The following is an 18,878-nucleotide window of genomic DNA, read 5'->3' as shown; positions in this document are numbered from 1 at the left end:
TCACACACAGATCACGCAAAATTGCAGTTTAGGAGTCGCGCAAAGCCCGCAGCCTCGCCACAGAAATTGCTTTCACACAGAGCCAAGCAGCACGGCCACATTCCCGTGCTGCGTTGTGCTTTCAGGTGAAATCCCCCGCTCCCGGATTGAAAGGCGAGCCCAAATGAATATTTTCATAGGTTAGTGTAGCCTAGGCTACTGTATGATGAACGAATTCATTCAACAACAAGACTTCCCTCCTTCTCCTAGTCCGCTGAGCAGGGAGGATAGGTGCACTCGCATGGTGGGCGGGCTCGCCTTAATATCAAAACGGGCTCCGCCGCGGAGTGCATCTGCCGACTTTCTGGCAGCGAAGTGTTGCATTAATTGCATTCAAGGAAAGCCAACTTTATTTATACAACACATTTCATAGAAGTAAATTCACTGAGTAAGCAGATCGATATGGTGTCCTACTAAAATTGTAACGATACACGACCGCACGCCAGTCTTCTCTGTATCGTTCCAATTGAGTAGGCTATACTAAAATTGGACCGATACACTACCGCACGCCAGTCTTCTCTGTATCGTTCCAATTGAGTAGGCTATACTAAAATTGGAACGATACATGACCGCACGCCAGTCTTCTCTGTATCGTTCCAATTGAGTAGGCTTTACTGAAATTGGAACGATACACGACCGCACGCCAGTCTGTTCCGCCTTGCTGCTCCGACGCTTTCAAGTGAGGCGGGTTGCCTGCTAAACCGGCGCTGTGACAAGCTTTGCTCCCGTAAACAATTTACCACCAACGCGCGTTCATGACTTTCACATCGGAGGAGCGGATCCTATTTTCTGTGCATTTTTCAGCTTTCAAGGCCGGTGTGAAAGAGCCTATGGATGAATGCTGTCCGACTGCTCTCTCTGCCTTAGATACTCTGCAATCCTGACGGTCTCTCTCTGCCTCAGATACTCTGATACTCTGTAATCCTGATGGTCTCTCTGTGCCTCAGATACTCTGTAATCCTGGTGGTCTCTCTCTGCCTCAGATTAGGGCTGTTCGATTTTGCCTAAAAATAAAATTGAAGATTTTTTTTCTCTCTCAAAACTCGATTTTCGATTTAGATTTTTTTAATACTTCTCTAAAAATTTGTTGCCCTGCAGAGCTCTTTTTTTGTCTTTTTTTCAGAAGTGACAATTTACGCTTTTACTCTGAAGGCAGAAAAACCCAACTTCCTGATTTAGCTTGCCGCTGCTATGCCTAACTTCCTGGCTGTTGCTTGCTAACCTGCAGTCACTTGACTGGTGGATTTGATCGAGCACTCTGTGCTCTGTTGGAGGGATACTCTTGCGCACCTCACACTTTGAAAACCGCTGATCTAGATTGTTTCAGTGTGAGTTTCAGAGTTTTGGAGATATCGGCCGGAGAACTGTCTGCCTTCTCTTGAATACAATCCAATGGAACTGGATGGTACTCGACTTGTGGCACTCAAAGCGCCAAAAAATACATTTGAAAAAATCAACAGCAATGTCTCTTTCCAGAAATCATGACCCAGTTACTCAAGATAAACCACAGATCTTGTGAGCAGTTTCATGTGGGAACTGTTTTCTTTCGACCAAACTACACCCGCTAGCCATTGCTACCTAGCTGCTGCTAGCTAGCAAGCTGTGTAGCTGCTGCTAGCTGGCTCGGGTGTAGTTCAGTTGAAAAAAGAAATAAGTATTTTTGATTTGGGAGTGAACTGTTACTTTAACCTTGACAGTCTTAGTTTAAGGCACAAGAACCAAGGCAAACAGAATAGTTATGCCTGGTTCAGACTAGGTACTCCGAGCCCTCGGCAAGCTGTTTTTGTAGCTCGGCAACAACCCCCCCTCCGATCAGAAGCAAATCACGTTGCCTTGGTGCTCGCTTGTTAAGCGTGGACTGTCCACAGATGCGAGCAGGGAGCTCCCCGAGTGCTCACCCATGAGTCACAGAGGGCCGATAGATATCTAGCCTGCTAAATATCTGGTCGTGTCAGGAGAGCAGAGCATAATGAAGCACACACGACGGGAGGATGTGTGCTGTCTGCAGCAGGCTGCAGGCAGGCAAGTGGTCTGACGGAGAAAGCCATTCTATGGGATTGGTGCAAACTGCTGTCCCACAACACCCCCCCCCCCCCCCCCCAACAGTTTTTTTAAAGCATTTAAAGGGGGACTAACCCCCAGATATGTATCAGAACAGTGATTTGAAAATACCTATGGAAAAAACCAAGAAATGACATATGCTCTTGTCTATACTATACTCTTTGGCTGTGTTCAAGTCAGGATTTTTTTCCGGAAATCGACGCCATTACAGTTTGCCCACCGCCTCAAAAATAATTTATTTGAGAGGGGCAATATCTTTATAAATATCAACAACTAGCCAACGCTGGTGGCCTTTATGGAAACAGTGTTGCTCAAAATGGTTGAAAGTTATATCAATTTGGTAATTCAGTGGCGAACTAGAAATTTAATTATTTTTCTCCATGTGTGTGTATGTGGCGTGTATCTATCGCTAAGAGCATAGTGAGGCGAGGCTCGTTACCGCAGCACACCGCACAATAGGACAAATGAATGAATGTCTGTAAATATAATTGTTCTTGTCAGGTCTATAATACTGTATGTAGTGAAATTGAACATGTTCTTGTATAATTCTTTTCTTGTTTAATGTACTGCAGAACAGGAACCTGCTGAAAACCAGTTTGTAACTGAGTCAGGCCAGTTAAATGTACATGTGAAATGTCATTTTTTATCCTTTCCTGTATAAATAAAGTGAACTGAACTGAACTGAACCCCCCGCTCGGGGGTAACACAATGCGAGATTTCTCCACATCATTCCCTCGTCCAACTTGCCATGAAGTCCCTTTTTAATTTTAGTTTGGGGGATTTTCGTGATTCTTGTTAAAAGTTGTGCAAAAGTTTTCCTCTCAGCGCAGTTGCAGGCTGCGCCTCCTCCCTCCTCCCAGACCCTGGCTGGCGAAACAGGCTCCTGCATGGGACCAGGAGGATTCAGTCTGTCCAAACTCAATACCGATCTAATCTCTCAGTATGAGATGCAGGGAAATATATTTTAGTAGCCGATGTGTTTAGAGCAGCGTTGTCACGTCGTAGTATAGCGTTATATTTTACATGTGCGCTAAACTGCGATGAGATTTGTTTGCGGAAATGTCAGACTGAACTTCTCATCCCATGCAAAAGCCCCCTGCTTCGGCCATGAGGCAGAGCACTGCAGCTGCTGCGCGCGCCCCCGCTTGGGGCTCGTGCATGTGCATGAGAGCAGACTCTCTCCCGCCTGACTGGCCGCGAGAGAGTCTTTTTTAACGTGCTGCTGCTGCAGCGCGCGCCCCCGGAGCTTGGGGCTCCGTGCATGTGCATGAGAGCAGACTGACTCTCCCGCTTCACTGGCCGGGAGAAAGTGCTTACGGCCGGGACACACATCTTGCGTGTACCTACCTAGTGCGTGTGCGTGGCGTGATGGCTGCGGCTGGCACGCCTATGATTGATGATATGATGGCCATGTCGTTCCTTTTATGGTTATAGTGGCGTTTATTGATAGTATTGTGTTACATAGGAGTTGGTAGGAAATTAACAGGCGATTGTAATCAATTTACAGGTGATTAACAGGTCAAGTGACATCATGGGAATAGGCTTGGAGTTGTGAGGAGCCGAAAGGGTACAGGGGGAGTAGGGGAGTAACTATCTTGAAATCCCATAGTCTTTGGGGACAACCTGACGTCAGGTTGTACCAAATCTCCCATTCATTTGAGGGCAAAAAAAAAAGCAGTGTTCCACCCTTAGAGGGCGCTTATGCCAGTTATGCTGCTGAAAAATGATACAAATGGTAAAATGGCAACAGTTTGGTGTCAAATGTGGAAATTTTGACCAGAATTCTTCACACACCACCCCCAAAGTCATATATTGGTTAAAAGCTGAACAAAAGTGTTTTGGGGGTTAGTTACACTTTAAGTAACTATGCAATTCTTAGATGTTTACTAAAGTCATTCTATTATCTATTGAAACCCGAAATATTTGAGATAGCAGTAAACTTAATAACTCAGACTTAATAAATCTTACTTTGCTCTTACTCTATGCTTTTACTCTTACCAATTGTGTAGAATCACTCATTATGTTGTGCGAGCGTGTGTTTAGAAAGAATAAAGCTGGTGTGAGGCTGTGTTTGCGGACTGGTCTGGGATTCTCCTGGTGAAATATCTTGTAATGTGTGATCCCCTGTCGCAGCTCAGTCATAGTGTGAAAAACAAAATTACTCAAAGACTCCTGATTACAAGACAGACAGTTGTGTACTGTGAAAGGAACAGCGACTCAATTCAACCATCAGGTAGTGTGTACAAGCCATTATTCGCATTCAAATCAACATTCTTGACTGGTCGCTTGGCTGGTATGGCTTGTATTGTACTCAATAGTCTGAGGTGCAGAACTAGGCCAAATGGAAGGAGTGTTCCCTTCTCAATCAGCATTCTTCAGTAGTTCGGTTGGTGCGTTTAACAAGGTGGCATCATTTAATGATCAGATGGAATGCGTGATACTGCTAACACAATAAGCAAGCGTTTATTGCTTTACAGTTTGCATGTAACTGGCAATGGCATCAGTTCAGTCAACATTTTGACATTTACATCTGCTTTACATAGCAACTTTCAACAGCTGCAGCAGTGGAGTAAGTTCAGTTCCAGCTTACAACAATATGGAGGTCAGGCGTGTGTCAGAGGCAGAGCCACATGACCATGACGAGAAGTGATAGGAAAATAAATCAAAGATAAGAGCTGAGGAGGGAGAGAAGAGAAGAAGACACATTTCAAGAATGAGGCAAGGAGAGTGGGAAGACATGGGTGAGGAAATGTTTCTTGTTGAACAGATTTGTTTTCAAGTGTGTTCAAGAGGTTTGAGTGTTCAACACATTCAAGATGTGTTTTTGGATTTCTGAGCCATGTGCTTTGCCCACACATGTAACACTGATCACGGCATAAAGGTTACACCGAATTAACCTTCGGGACAATCACAGGAGACACAGTAGGATGTCCCCTACCCTATACACTCTGACAACAAGGACTCTTTCTACACCACACACTCCAGTAGCGTACTTGGAGTGAATGGTGTTTCGCAAGCAGAGGGTAAAACTGGGCAGACTGATTGAAGGTCAGGTGTTTAATTGCTATTCAAGTCAGATTCTGACTTTTCTCATCAAATTAACTTAACAGAAGACTGAACACAGGGCGGCAGCCTAAAGCGTGGCGATGAGGCCGTGTTTTACTGATGGAATCCCAGAGTCGGACTGGAGAACACAGCAATGAAGGTCAAGCAGAGCTGGGCGAGATTCAATGCTATCGTTTATCGTCTTTCATATCATCATGATTAGATGATTTTGGGATATCGTGATCCATGACACACAATTCTGCTGTTCAAATTCATGATAAGCAAATTTCTCTTAAAATTCATTTTAATTCAGTTTTACATCAAGCCTAACACTACCATTTGGTTCAATGAGATGAACATTAATTATTAATTATTAATAATTTTGCATATCCATTCGTGATGCATACTGATATTGCAAAAAAAAAAAAAAAAAAAAAAATCATCATTAACGTGATGATGAGTTCAACCCAGGGCCCGAAATTAGAGCCCGCCACCCGCCAATGGCGGGCATATTTTAGCTTTGGCGAGTGACATAAAAGGGCTGTCCGCCACGTGGCGGGTAACAAAATAGTCATGTAAAATAATTAAAACGGCGGTGTGTTTTGGTCTTACGACAGTCGCCTTTATTGCAGCCCCCAATCTCTCCTTGCGCGTCATCTCCGGCCTCATTTTTGGCTTGTTTACGAACGTCACATCCGCTACTCTTCTGTGCTGACTGGCCGTGGCCATCTGCATTCTGCAGCGCCTGCTTGCACTGCAGGGAGCTAACGTTACGCCGGTCTGCCTGCTATAGCTAAGCTAACGTTAGCTTAATATAACGTTAAATGGGTTACAATGTGGAACCATATCGAGGGAGTAAGCCGGCCGCTAAAAAGAAAACCCACCGCAGCTTTCTCCGACGAAAAAGATGAAGCGGCAGCGAGAGCGGGACCACCTAACAAAAGAAAGTTTCGAGAGGAGTGGAAGTTTGGCGATAGCGGTGTTTCAAGAGACTGGCTACAGTATGATGCTGCTGGGGCTGTAGTGATGAGTTGTTGTTCCGTGTGCCGCAAGTATGCCAAAAAGAAAAATAGAAACAACACGTTTGTCATCGGTAGTAAATCAATGAAGCTGGAAGCCGTTCGTGACCATGAACAGAGCCAGTCATTGGCTGCAAAGAGGAGAAGTAGAGAGAGGGTGAGGAGTCTGAGGAGTTATGTTTACAAAACCTTCAAATTTACTTTGCAAAGAGGGTAGAGAGTGAGGAGTCTGATGTTTAACATTAGGTTACAATTTAAGCTCAAGATTGACTTGACATGTATTGATAAGATTGACTTGACATGTATTGATTAATCAATCATCAATCAATTAAAATAATTTGCTTCAAATTTTACTCTGGCCTCTTATTTAAGTGTGTATTCTTCAACGTAATACCTTATCTACTTGAAATGTACTGAAAAAAATGTATATATATGGATATATGTGACACAAAAATGCGTTTTCTTTTTGGCCGGTAAAAAATATGCTTGGCGGGTAAATTTTTTCCATCTACCCGCCACTGGCCGGTGGGTCAAAAAGTTAATTTCGGGCCCTGGTTCAACCATATCACTGAGCCTTACTTTCAAGGTGTGAATCTGTGGAACACACAGAGAACATAGGCTGAGCAACCATCCCCTGGTTATTTGTGTAAGGAGGTCAGGGCTCACTACTTACTCCTTCAGCGTCTCAAAGCCCTGTTCTTTGTACTGCAGCTCCTGCTTCATGCAGGCCAGGTCCCGCTTCAGCTGGTTCACCTGAGGAACACAGAGGAGGGGTTACGGTTAACCTAACCTTAACCTAACCCTAACCCTGCTTCATACAGGCCAGGGGCCTGTACTACAAATGTTCTATAAGAAGATCCAGGATCTGTCCCTTGACCTGGTTTGTCTAAACCAGATCAGCTCGATTGTAGTTAACTTGTACTACGAACCTCGTTTGCCACTGGTTTAGTGGAACCAGGTTTTTCTAATCAAGTTGAGAGCGCGTGCACATGAAAATGCCCGTGCACATGAGCTCGTGCCCGCAAAAGAGGCGTGGTTTTTAACAACTAGCCAATCACAATGCAATATGGACCGCTCCAGCTCAGAACCATAGCTTTTACAGCGCCAGACACGCCTATTTCCTCATTCATCAAAGCCATCTACTACTATGTCAGAATCAAAATCCGCATTGGATATTATTAGTCTGTTCCCGAATGACTGTCTAAAGTTACCACTTTTATTCACATCAGACATTTATTTGAAGAGCGGTTTCTGCCTCCACGTATCCTGTATCCTACACAGCTGAATTCACCCTCTCAATAAACTGCGAGTGGAAGTAATGTGTAATGTCTCAGTCCAAAATCCGTATGTATAGACCATTTAGGCTCAACGAATAATAATGATGTCATGATGTGTTTAGTCGCACTGATTGAATAATTCCTATAGGCTATCAATAAAAAAAAGAATGATAATAAAAATTAAAAAAGCCTTCTGAACTGAATCGACACGGTACGTGCAGGCATAGATTTCATTTATAAAAAATAGCCTATTTTGTGGTCACATATATTGTCAGCAGAGTCGCATATCTCCATATTTCATATAATGATGCTGGAAATATGAAGTTCAATCACATCATACAGGCCAAAAGCAACACAGTTGCAGCTGCAAAAGGAGTAGCCTAGATATGAATCATCTTAATATGGGATCGCCTGTGTGCAGGTGATCCCATATTAAATTGCTTAGATGTAGTAGGCTATTCCAGCATGTAGGCTATGACCATTTCAATTCCAACCCAACGTCAGTCTCAGCTCCCTTGCGCACATGGCACCGTGCGCTTTGGAGACGTTTATGTAACCTTTTTATGCCGGTTTAGTGATATTTCTCCACTCACTATTCAGCTGCAATCGATCAGCGGGGTCAAACAACGTATCTAGGCTACTTGAGAGCACAAAAATGAATATATAAAAACATATTCCAAAGTGGTAAGTAGGGCTTAATTAAAATAGCCAACAAGTGCAAGGCTTTAGTCCTTGATTAATTCAACATTACAATTCCTGCTCCTTCCTAGATGGGAAACTCCTCCAGAAAGGGGTTGGCCATTTTTCCAAACTGCTGATTCGATTGGTTCGTGGGCGGTGTATTTAAGGTCTAATCTTATCCTTGCAACTTAACCTGCTGCGGACCAGGTTAAGTGTGAAGCATAAGTTGCTATGGAAATATATGTCGGTAAGAAGTTAACTTGCTTTGTAGTACGGCTAAACCAGGTTTAAACCCAAACTTATCAGGATCAACCTAAATCTTGCTTTGTAGTACAGGCCTCAGGTCCTGCTTCAGCTGGTTCACCTGAGGAACACAGAGGAGGGGTTATGGTTAACCTAACCTTAACCTAACCCTGCTTCATGCAGGCCAGGTCCCGCTTCAGCTGGTTCACCTGAGGAACACAGAGGAGGGGTTATGGTTAACCTAACCTTAACCTAACCCTGCTTCATGCAGGCCAGGTCCTGCTTCAGCTGGGTCACCTGAGGAACACAGAGGAGGGGTTATGGTTAACCTAACCTTAACCTAACCCTGCTTCATGCAGGCCAGGTCCTGCTTCAGCTGGTTCACCTGAGGAACACAGAGGAGGGGTTATGGTTAACCTAACCTTAACCTAACCCTGCTTCATGCAGGCCAGGTCCCGCTTCAGCTGGTTCACCTGAGGAACACAGAGGAGGGGTTATGGTTAACCTAAACTTAACCTAACCCTGCTTCATGCAGGCCAGGTCCCGCTTCAGCTGGTTCACCTGAGGAACACAGAGGAGGGGTTATGGTTAACCTAATCTTAACCTAACCCTGCTTCATGCAGTCCAGGTCCCGCTTCAGCTGGTTCACCTGAGGAACACAGAGGGGTTATGGTTAACCTAACCTTAACCTAACCCTGCTTCATACAGGCCAGGTCCCGCTTCAGCTGGTTCACCTGAGGAACACAGGAGAGCCAGGCAGGGGAACAGAGAGTAAACATGTTCAAGTGTTTGGAGTAGATCCATGTGTTATCCTCTGGGTGCAGATATGCGGTCATGTGGATAATATAATATGTATAATTTGTTTTCAACTATTCAGGATTTTAAAAAGTGATGCGTATTTTCAGAGTGACAGCTCAGTCATCAAACTGACAGAACATATAAAAAAAACATATAAACCACCATTTCACAATGACGGACGCGACATTTCCCAGAAGTTGTGAAACAGTATATGTATAATTTTTTGTGATTCTTTTGATCCAGCAAAGGACACATTTCTCTTGTTTTGCTGACACACGCACAAAAATGACCTGCAAATAAGCCAGCATTTCATTGAACCTATTTGGCACCACAGATGTGTGGCGCTTATCACATCAGGACAACTCAAAAAGAGTCAGTTAAGTTGTCAATCACAGAAATGTATCAGCAATTGACTTTCAAATTGCTTTCTTGGGGAGGGGGGGGAGGGGCTGGGATCCTGGCTGTAAACATTTATTTACATGTTTTGTTAACGAAGCGTTTCACAAACGATTCTAGCCCCCCAATAGTGGATAACACTCGGAACTCATCATTTAAATTATTCATATTTCCTACTATTTAATCTCCGAGTGATATCTACGCAGGATGACAGATCAAACAGTGGAAATAGTGAGGGAAGGCTCTTACCCTACTTTTGGCAGTGACTATCTCTGCTTTGAGGATCTCTGGATCGTACTTGCTGGAAGAGGACGACCTGGAATTCACTGAAGGAAAGATAAGATGTGAAGGGACAAGTCAAGAGGGAAGTTAATGGGAAGCCTTATGTCCCTGTCCTGTCTATCTTTATTTCACAGTTTTTTATATTGGACATAGGATCACTGATAAAAAAAGGCTTCAGAAACAGAGATAGTCCACAGAGGAAAGAAGTTTCAACTAAAGCCACTGCGGGGAAATGCTTTGACACTGAATAAATCTCAGGAGAAATGTCAATGTCTTTCTGTCTGAGCTTGAAAGATCACAGCATCAGCACAGAGAACGCACAGCATCTGAGAGAAAACCACTTGTTTCCTTAAGTTTTGTAAAACAAACAGTTAGTTGATATCAAATACAGGGGTGCAAACCATTAGGGGTGTCACGGTACACAAAGGTCACGGTTCGGTACGTACCTTGGTTTCGGGGTCACGGTTCGGTACGAATACGGTAAAACGGAGAAAAAAAGCAACAAATCCCAAATTCAGTTTTTTTCCCTTCAAATTTTTCTGAATTCTGTGTTTTGCTTTTTATGCTCATTTTACCATCAGAAATAGTGTCTAATAAGTGGGAATTAATAAATATCCACAATTTAAAAAGATCTAGGCAATCCACAGAAAAAGGTTTTACTCTACAGCAGCGATTTTCAAAGTGTGGGGTGCTGCTGGACGCTTCAATGTTGTTGTCGTTTAGTAGCATGAAGCTACGGTTTATAAACACGCTGGAGCGACCCCCGGTAATGTTTCCTCTCCACAAAACGTTCCATTCAGTGAACGCAGATTTCTATGGCCCTTGTGTTGTTTTGGTGTGTCTTCTTCTGTGGCGTTTATGGAGTTCAAACAGCATTTAGGTGGTTTACCACCACCTTCTGGATTCGACATCGTATTCGTCCTGTCGCTTCACGCACCGAACTGTGAAGACCATACCGTGACTTCACGGGACGAATACACGCACCGCGACACACCTACAAACCATAGATCTTCTATTACTATCTGGATGGTTCAGCGCAGGCTCCGCAAATTCTAACAACTGGTAGCAGCAAGTCTCGTTACCCCCCCACCCCCCCCCCACACTTGTTTTCTTCTTCAAGCAGGCTTTAAGCGGGGTTAGTGCTGACCTAGCAAGCTAACTTGAAATGGAGATCTGAGTTCCCCAAACTCCGCACAAACCACACATATAAACACAAAGCTGCCCCTTGTTAGCTCAATACACTTAGATATTCCATTAAAAAAAAATTCTAGCCACAGATTTAGTTACTACATCAACGAACTTCAGCTTTAGCTTTAGCTAATCGCTCCCTGCTAACATGAGTTCCTATTAGGGCATTCACAGACTAGTCGACTAGTAAAACCACTAGTTGACACTGTGCTTAGTAGTCGACTAGTCGTTTTAGCAAAAAAATAAAAAATAAAAAATAAATCTTTAAGAAAGAACATGAGGTATTTACACGACATACATGGACTATCATATCCCATATCCAATATCCCCCACAAAGAACATCAAAACACAACAAAACAAAACAAGAAAACTGCATAAGATACACAATAATCCAAGAACAAACAAGACTATTGGACAAACAACCAAACAAAAACAATGCATTCAAAGTAAATACATAGATCTTGCCCTGTTGGCAGCTAGGAAATGCATAGCTTTAAATTGGAAAGCATCCAATCCCCCAGCTGTAGTTCACTGGTGGAATGAACTCTCAAGCTACCATCATTGGATAACATTTACTACAAGAGCAAAGGCAGATTCTTAGACATCCCCAAAATATGGCAGCCACATACAGAGTTTGACTTTAAAGGCACTATGTGTGATTTTTTTGTCCACTAGATGTCGCCATTTCAAACCATAACAAAACTTGTTTACCCAAACAATCTCGATCCCACCCACCAGCGCAGAGCACTTCCTGGTTCCCCCGCCTCCCTCCCTCCCTCCCAAGCAACGGAGATATAAACAACTATTTTGTGCCTAGCCTACCTACTGCAGACGTAAGTACATAAAACAAGCACGAATGCATCTCGGCTATGTATTTGGCTTGAGTAATGACAAATTTCACATGATAGTCATAAACCTTTAGGATATTGACAATAGTCCGCTTGGTAAGACTTATTTGTATAATCTGCTATAACCGATCAAAATCCATGTAACGGTTACATGGATTTTGAAAAGGTTACATTGTAACCTAACCTTTTGCATAGCCTGCCCTATTGCTAAGTACGGTTAGGCAAAACGTTGTCTAAAACCAGGTTGACATAGCTAAATTAGGATGATTTCAATTCAATGTTGGGGACATCGCTAGCTAACCACAGCTGTCTGTCAACAGTGAGTAGCTTAACCTGTGTTTTTGTTCGTCTGCTAATACCAAGACATGGCCAAAATGTATTCATAGTGCAACGCTAGTATTTTCTCATTGTTAGAGTTGTTCAAACTAATTTCAAACGCTTGAATCACTGCTGTTTTTTATAGGCAGGCAAACCAAGCTGTATGCCTGAAGCCCAGGCTAGCACCAGTGGGACAAAGAGGAGGCAGGGTTGCAGAGAGGAAGGTCGGCTGTAGGACGATAGCAGATCTTGTCGACATCCTGAAGAACCGCATAGCTGATGGAACTGGTCACGTCATTCTGGTGTAGCCCATATTTTATTTATGCAAATAAAGTATTTTTTCTGATAAACGAAGTTGTGAAATCAATGTACTGAGAAACATCACATACACTGTCTATTATATAAAGTAGGCTATATACACAGAAACACAAATACTGGTCGGCTACTGTAGCTAGACACACTCAGCTTTAGGCAAATCTAATGTTACAATGGAGAATAGTGGCCAAGAGACATGGATGAAGTCATATCAACTTTATTGGTGTACAGAAGATTGCAGACAGCAAACATCTAAACATCAAAGATGATAGAACATGTATTATACAGGTTTGCTATAAAAGCACAATTTCTCCATCTCAAATATCATAATCGTGGGTCCAGTTGTTTTCTATCTTGTCAGCTCTTCTGGATGACTGGCACCTTGAAAATCAGACAAATGGAAATGTGTTTAGTATTAATTTGAATCATCTCTTTTGTAGGTGGTAGATATCAAGGCAGGGTTCCTCCACATTGTCATGAATTAGATACTTTTACCAAACCTTGATTTGTTTGAACGGTGTTACAGCTATTTTCTAATGTAACGTTGCTTAGTGAGACAGAATAGAAAAACAAACTGCTAACATTAGCGAAGCTAGCTTTTCTCCATGGCCTTTCTAAGTGTTTACACATTACTATACCGTTCTGCGTCATAGTGACAGCAACTGGACGTAATTATAACAGAAAACGCATGCGAAATTTGTAGGGGTGTCACAATATATCGTCCCACGAAATTTCGCTATAGTAAAACGTCACGATATGTATCGTTGAGATGAAATCTCATATCGCGGGGGGGGGGGGGGGGGGGGGGGGGGAAATCCCCTTCCAAAAATAGACTAAGAAACGTCTTTGTTTGTTGAAGTTCAATGTGTGGAAAGTAGTTCAGTTGAACAAGTCTCTGAAGAGACACATGAGAAGTTATACAGGAGAGAAACCATTCAATTGAGTTTCTGGCAAAACTGTTTACTTGACAGGAAAAACTGAAGATGCATTAAAAAATAGATTAAGAAAAGTCTTGTTGTTTGAGTTTGAAGAAAAACTGAATATGCATAATGAGAATTTATACTGCTGAGAAACCTTTTAGTTCAAAGTAAATCTACGTGACGGTGTAACTCATTCTATTTCAAGATAAGCCTTATCTCCAATCTCATGTTTTTTCTAGTTGTTAGTGTAATAACAATTTCCCACAACAGCATGTTTTGTATTTGTGCATTTCAAATAAAATACTACTTTTCCCGTCATATATTGTCATTATTCAAGTTTAAAAAAATATTGTTAAAATCGTATCGTATCGTTATCGTGAACCCAGTATCGTGATACGTATCGTATCGTGAACTGAGTGTATCGTGACACCCCTAGAAATTTGTAATGGGAAGTAACGTTATGTCATGCATGTCAACTTGTCACCAGAATGTCTGTGTATAAGTTATACACGAACGACAAGCTGATCAAATCCTGCAGCAGGCTACACTAGCAGCGTAAAGTCATTTGAATAGCCGTGAAAAGCAACAGTTAGCCAAGTGATTACAACATTCCCAGAACAAATTCACAATATCGATAACAACTTGTACATTTCGCTATCATGCGTAACATTACTGAAATGGGACATGCAAACGCTATAACGTTACTTACCGTGTGTATACAGGAGAACACGCCAGCTCCGAGTCACTTTGCAGGCCAGATATAGCTGCTCGTAGGGCTCTCCATCTAGTGAAAGCCAGACCGGCAAGGTTGACTCTGGTCTGAGATATTTCTTTTCGGCGGCGATTTGGCTAAAGTATGAAACCGCAGACATAAGCTGGATCAGGGAATGGAATGTCTGGAACATAGATATCTATGGTCTGGAATGCCCGCATCAGGGATCCGCCATCTTTGTCTACAAAATTCTGTTTTGGGCTGTGGGCTGGGAGGGGCTCACTAGGTCGGCCTCTCGGGGGAGGGGTTTCTATGTAAACAGGTTCGGGATGTTAGGGGAAGAACAGAGAGGGCCATCACAACACAGGGAGGGGGCGTGGCTTAGTTGTAAACACAGAAAAGAATCACTGTAAGTCCTCATTATATACAAGGTAATGGTTTGGTGATATTTAATAGTGCAGAATCTTACACATAGTGCCTTTAAGAACTTTTTACCCCAGTGTCATTAGGCTTATCAGGATAGGATCTGGATGCATTGTTTTTGTTTGGTTGTTTGTCCAATAGTCTTGTTTGTTCTTGGATTATTGTGTATCTTATGCAGTTTTCTTGTTTTGTTGTGTTGTGTTTTGATGTTCTTTGTGGGGGATATGGGATATGGGATATGATAGTCCATGTATGTCGTGTAAATCCCTCATGTTCTTTCTTAACACATTGACTGCCAGCCGTTTTTTTTTGCTGTAGGTAGCTTCTGCCAAGCCGTTTTTTGAGGATTCTGGCTCATTTTACAAGAGCCGAGGATTCTTTTCTGCTTGGAGTTTGTGAACATACAATATCTCAAAAGTACTAATAGAATGTGTACTTTCTCTGTCTAAAAGAGTTAGTTTGTAGAGTTAGTAGTTATGTAAGCATTAGCAATTGAATACAGCATGGTTTTAGCGTCAGAAAAAATATTCAGAGATAAACGGCTTTTTGTGAAATTCGATCACTTTAACCATTCATTTTTGGCATCAGTAAGACCTAAACAATAGTTTTGAACAGTAATTTCCTCCATAACAGCAGGAAACTCCCCTCTGCTCAACTCCTCCCTCCGTGGGCGTTCTTCTTGGCTGCAGCGCCGTGTCACAAGCACTTTCCTACCTGTGCAAATGCACTTTCTCATACTCTCGACCTCTCAAATAAATTTCTGAATAGAAATTAAATTACTCTAAATTAGAGCGAAAAAGAAACAAAAAAGAATGGGTTGAAAATCCCATTCTAAAAGCCTTTTATGGCTGTTTCCAATTTGCAAAATAGCCTGCTGCACCACAAGCGTGTCACCAGTCTCACTGCCCCGCTGCCGCTGTGCGGCTGTGCCTGGCTGTGCCTGTCTGCGTGGCCGCTCCCCGAGGAAGCCCGGCTGGACTCGCCCGCCTCCCGGAGCCCTGGCCGAGAGCTCCGATGAAGCCCCTGCGACTCTGGTCATATTTACGCTGCGTGCCTCAAAGTGTGCTCCATCCGCAATCCCGCACCGCCAGCAATCAGCGCGGAAACGAAAGCGCCTCCGCCAATCCATTTTCATGAGAATGGAAATGGATCACACTGCTTTTTGCTTGCCTTCCTACTTCCTTGTCGCCACTTAGTGGGTCGGTGGAATGGGTTGTACACGTTGTACACGTCCAATACTTATATAAGAGACGTAAAAGGGTTAGATCAACGTCCCACCGTCAAAAAAAAAAAATCGATTCTGAAAACGTGTTTACACGTCGCTGGCAGTCAACAGCTGGATTCTGAAAACGTGTTTACACGTTGTTGGCAGTGAACGTGTTAAAGATTTTAAAAAAAAGAAAAAAAAAATTGCTAAAACGACTAGTCGACTACCTTTAGGTACGACTAGTCGACTAGTAAAATCTACTAGTCGTGAATGCCCTAGTTCCTATTGCCAAATCTCACGAGAGTGTGTTGCTGAAATAGAGCCCAGTGGCCGCTTCCCACCACACTGCACTCCGTCAGGTCCGCCTAAGCCCACTCCCCCGAAGGACAGACATACAGAAGTCGATCGGACGGACAGTCCTGGAGATACGTGAAAGCTGTGATCTTATTGGTTGAATTGCACAAAGTTTACCACTGGAATTTCTCGGGTTCCCAGCAACACAAAAAGCCAAACGCCAAACAAAAAGCAAACACATCAGGTGAGGGACTAGACTGGTATGAATATCGAAAATTAAGGAACTTTGTTACAAAGTTAAATAAAAACAAAAATAAATTGTACTATCAAAATAAGTTTAACTGTATTAAAAATAACTCAAAATTATTATGGAATACTCTTAATGAGCTAATGGGGAGGAATAGAAAACAAACGCCAGCTTTTTTAGAATCAGATGGATGCTTCTTAACGAAACCAGTTGACATTGCTAACAATATCAACAATTATTTTATAGGAAAAGTAGATAAATTAAGAAATGATATGAAAATAATAGATAATGATATATCCAGCTTATTAATAAAAGATAAAATAATGAAAGACAAAAATTGTACATTTAATTTTGAAAAGGTAACCGTAAAGAATATTGAAGAACTGCTGAGAAATACCAAAGAAAAACCACCTGGTGTAGATGGTCTTGACGTGCGACTTCTGAAAATGGTACCCGATGTAGTGGCCCCTGCAATCTGTCACATCATAAATCTATCCTTCTCTGAATCAGTAGGCTATGTCCGGAAAAATGGAAAATTGCTAAAGTGATACCACTCCCAAAAAATGTAAAACTGCCATTTTCAGGACCGAATAGTCGGCCGATAAGTTTACTGCCTGTCTTGAACAAATTAATTGAAAGAATTGTATGTGAACAAATCCAATGCTATTTTTCCATCAACAATCTAATCACTGAATTTCAACATGCATATAGAAAAGGACGTTCTACAGCGACTGCTTTAACACAAATGACAGATGACTGGCTGAGAGAAATTGACAAGAAGAAAATGACTGGGGCTGTCCTGCTAGATTTTACTGCAGCATTCGATGTAATTGATCATGGATTGCTGCTGAGAAAACTAGCAAGTTATGGTTTCTCTCAGCCAGCATCATCATGGATAAGAAACTACTTAACGAATCGTTCACAGACAGTTTTCTTTAATGGTAGTTATTCACAAGCTAAATCAGTAAGATGCGGAGTGCCCCAAGGAAGTTGCCTGGGACCTTTGCTCTACACCATTTTCACTAATGATCTGCCTCTTGTACTGAATAACTCCTCCATCTCCATGTACGCAGATGATTCAACTATATACACATCGGCGTTCACAGAAAATGAATTAAATACTGTCCTTGACGCAGAACTGAAATCAGTAGTTGAATGGATAAAAAATAATAAACTTGTATTAAATACATCAAAAACAAATAGCATTGTATTTGGTTCAAGTCATGCCCTTAGTTCAAACCCGGTCTTGAAACTCTCAATAGACAATGTGACAATCAATCAAGTCCAGGAGACAAACCTCCTTGGAATTATATTAGACAATAAATTAACTTGGTCAAAACACATTGATAAACTTGTAGTTAAAATGGGTAATGGGATTTTTGTTGTTAAAAGATGTGCAAAATTTCTGTCGCCTGTGATTCTAAAGCAGGTTATTCAAGCTATAATTTTGTCGTATCTTGATTATTGTCCAGTGGTGTGGTCTAATGCTGCAGTGACCAATCTAAGGAGACTGCAGATGGTACAAAATAAAGCAGCTAGGATTGCACTTCGTTGTGATCATAAAACAAATGTGTCAGCCATGCACAGCTCCTTGGATTGGTCATTTGTAAAAAATAGACTACTCTATTAACTTCTTATGTTTATGTGGAATATTCTTGACACTAAAGACCCCTTATCTCTGTATGAAAATGTAACTCTAAGTCATAACAGGCACACATACTCAACTAGACATGCTACTGCAGGAGGTTTTACACTTCCAGTAGTTAGAACAAATGCGATGAAAAGAACTGTCATGTTTAGAGGTATGCAGGAATGGAACACCCTTCCCACATATATTACACAAAAGAAAAGCAAAAAACATTTTAAATTATTGGTAAAACAGCACTTACTACTGTGATAATATATAATATATATGGTGATGGTAGGCTAATAGTTATATGTATAATTATATATATAAGATATGGTAATGGTATATACACATAATATGTGATGTAGTTTATGTATATTCTACATATCTGTAATGATATGTAAGTATTTCTGATGTATGCAATACCTTGAAAGGTACAGTATGTATGTATGTAATATCCAAAACTGTACCGTTTGTACAGAATGTATTTTTTATACAGAATGTAAATTTTGTATGTGATTGAAACTATGCAAATTGTTTGATGTCTTGAAACTATGCAAGTTGTTTGACCCCAGGAAGAATAGCTGCAGCTCTGCTGTAGCTAATGGGGATCTTAAATAAAGACAAAGACAAAGGTGGCACTATGACTATGCACAAGTCAAAATTGCATGAAATGCGGCACCGCACTCCAGCAAACGCACTCCGCAAGTTTGAAGTCAATCGGACGAATGTTTCTCAAGATAAACTGCTTTTTGTGTTGCCAGTAGGTGGCGCTATGTCAAATTGCAAGAAATTCAGCACTGCACTACGTCGAGTTCAGCACACTCCCCAAGTTTGAAGTCAATCGGATGAACGGTTCTCAAGATAAACCGCTTTTTGTGTTGCCAGTAGGTGGTGCTGTGCCGAATTGCACAACATTTGCCACTGTTCTATGTCAG

The 18,878-nt window shown here is 42.0% G+C and overlaps 1 protein-coding gene across 1 annotated transcript in view; it reads right to left on the bottom strand.

Annotated features, from left to right (window-relative positions):
- wwc1 (WW and C2 domain containing 1) overlaps window positions 1–18,878 on the bottom strand; it is a 307,962-nt gene that overhangs the window by 180,580 nt on the left and 108,504 nt on the right. The window contains exons 4-5 of the mRNA XM_083636240.1: window positions 9,809–9,885; window positions 6,838–6,917 (exon numbers count right to left, since the gene is read on the bottom strand). Coding sequence (XP_083492366.1) covers window positions 6,838–6,917; window positions 9,809–9,885 — 157 coding nt within the window. The remainder of the gene's footprint in view (window positions 1–6,837; window positions 6,918–9,808; window positions 9,886–18,878) is intronic.

The sequence above is a fragment of the Poromitra crassiceps genome, assembly GCF_964638095.1.
Source record: "Poromitra crassiceps genome assembly, chromosome: 1".
Lineage (NCBI taxonomy): Eukaryota > Metazoa > Chordata > Actinopteri > Beryciformes > Melamphaidae > Poromitra > Poromitra crassiceps.
This window is presented reverse-complemented; position numbering and strand designations above follow the sequence as displayed.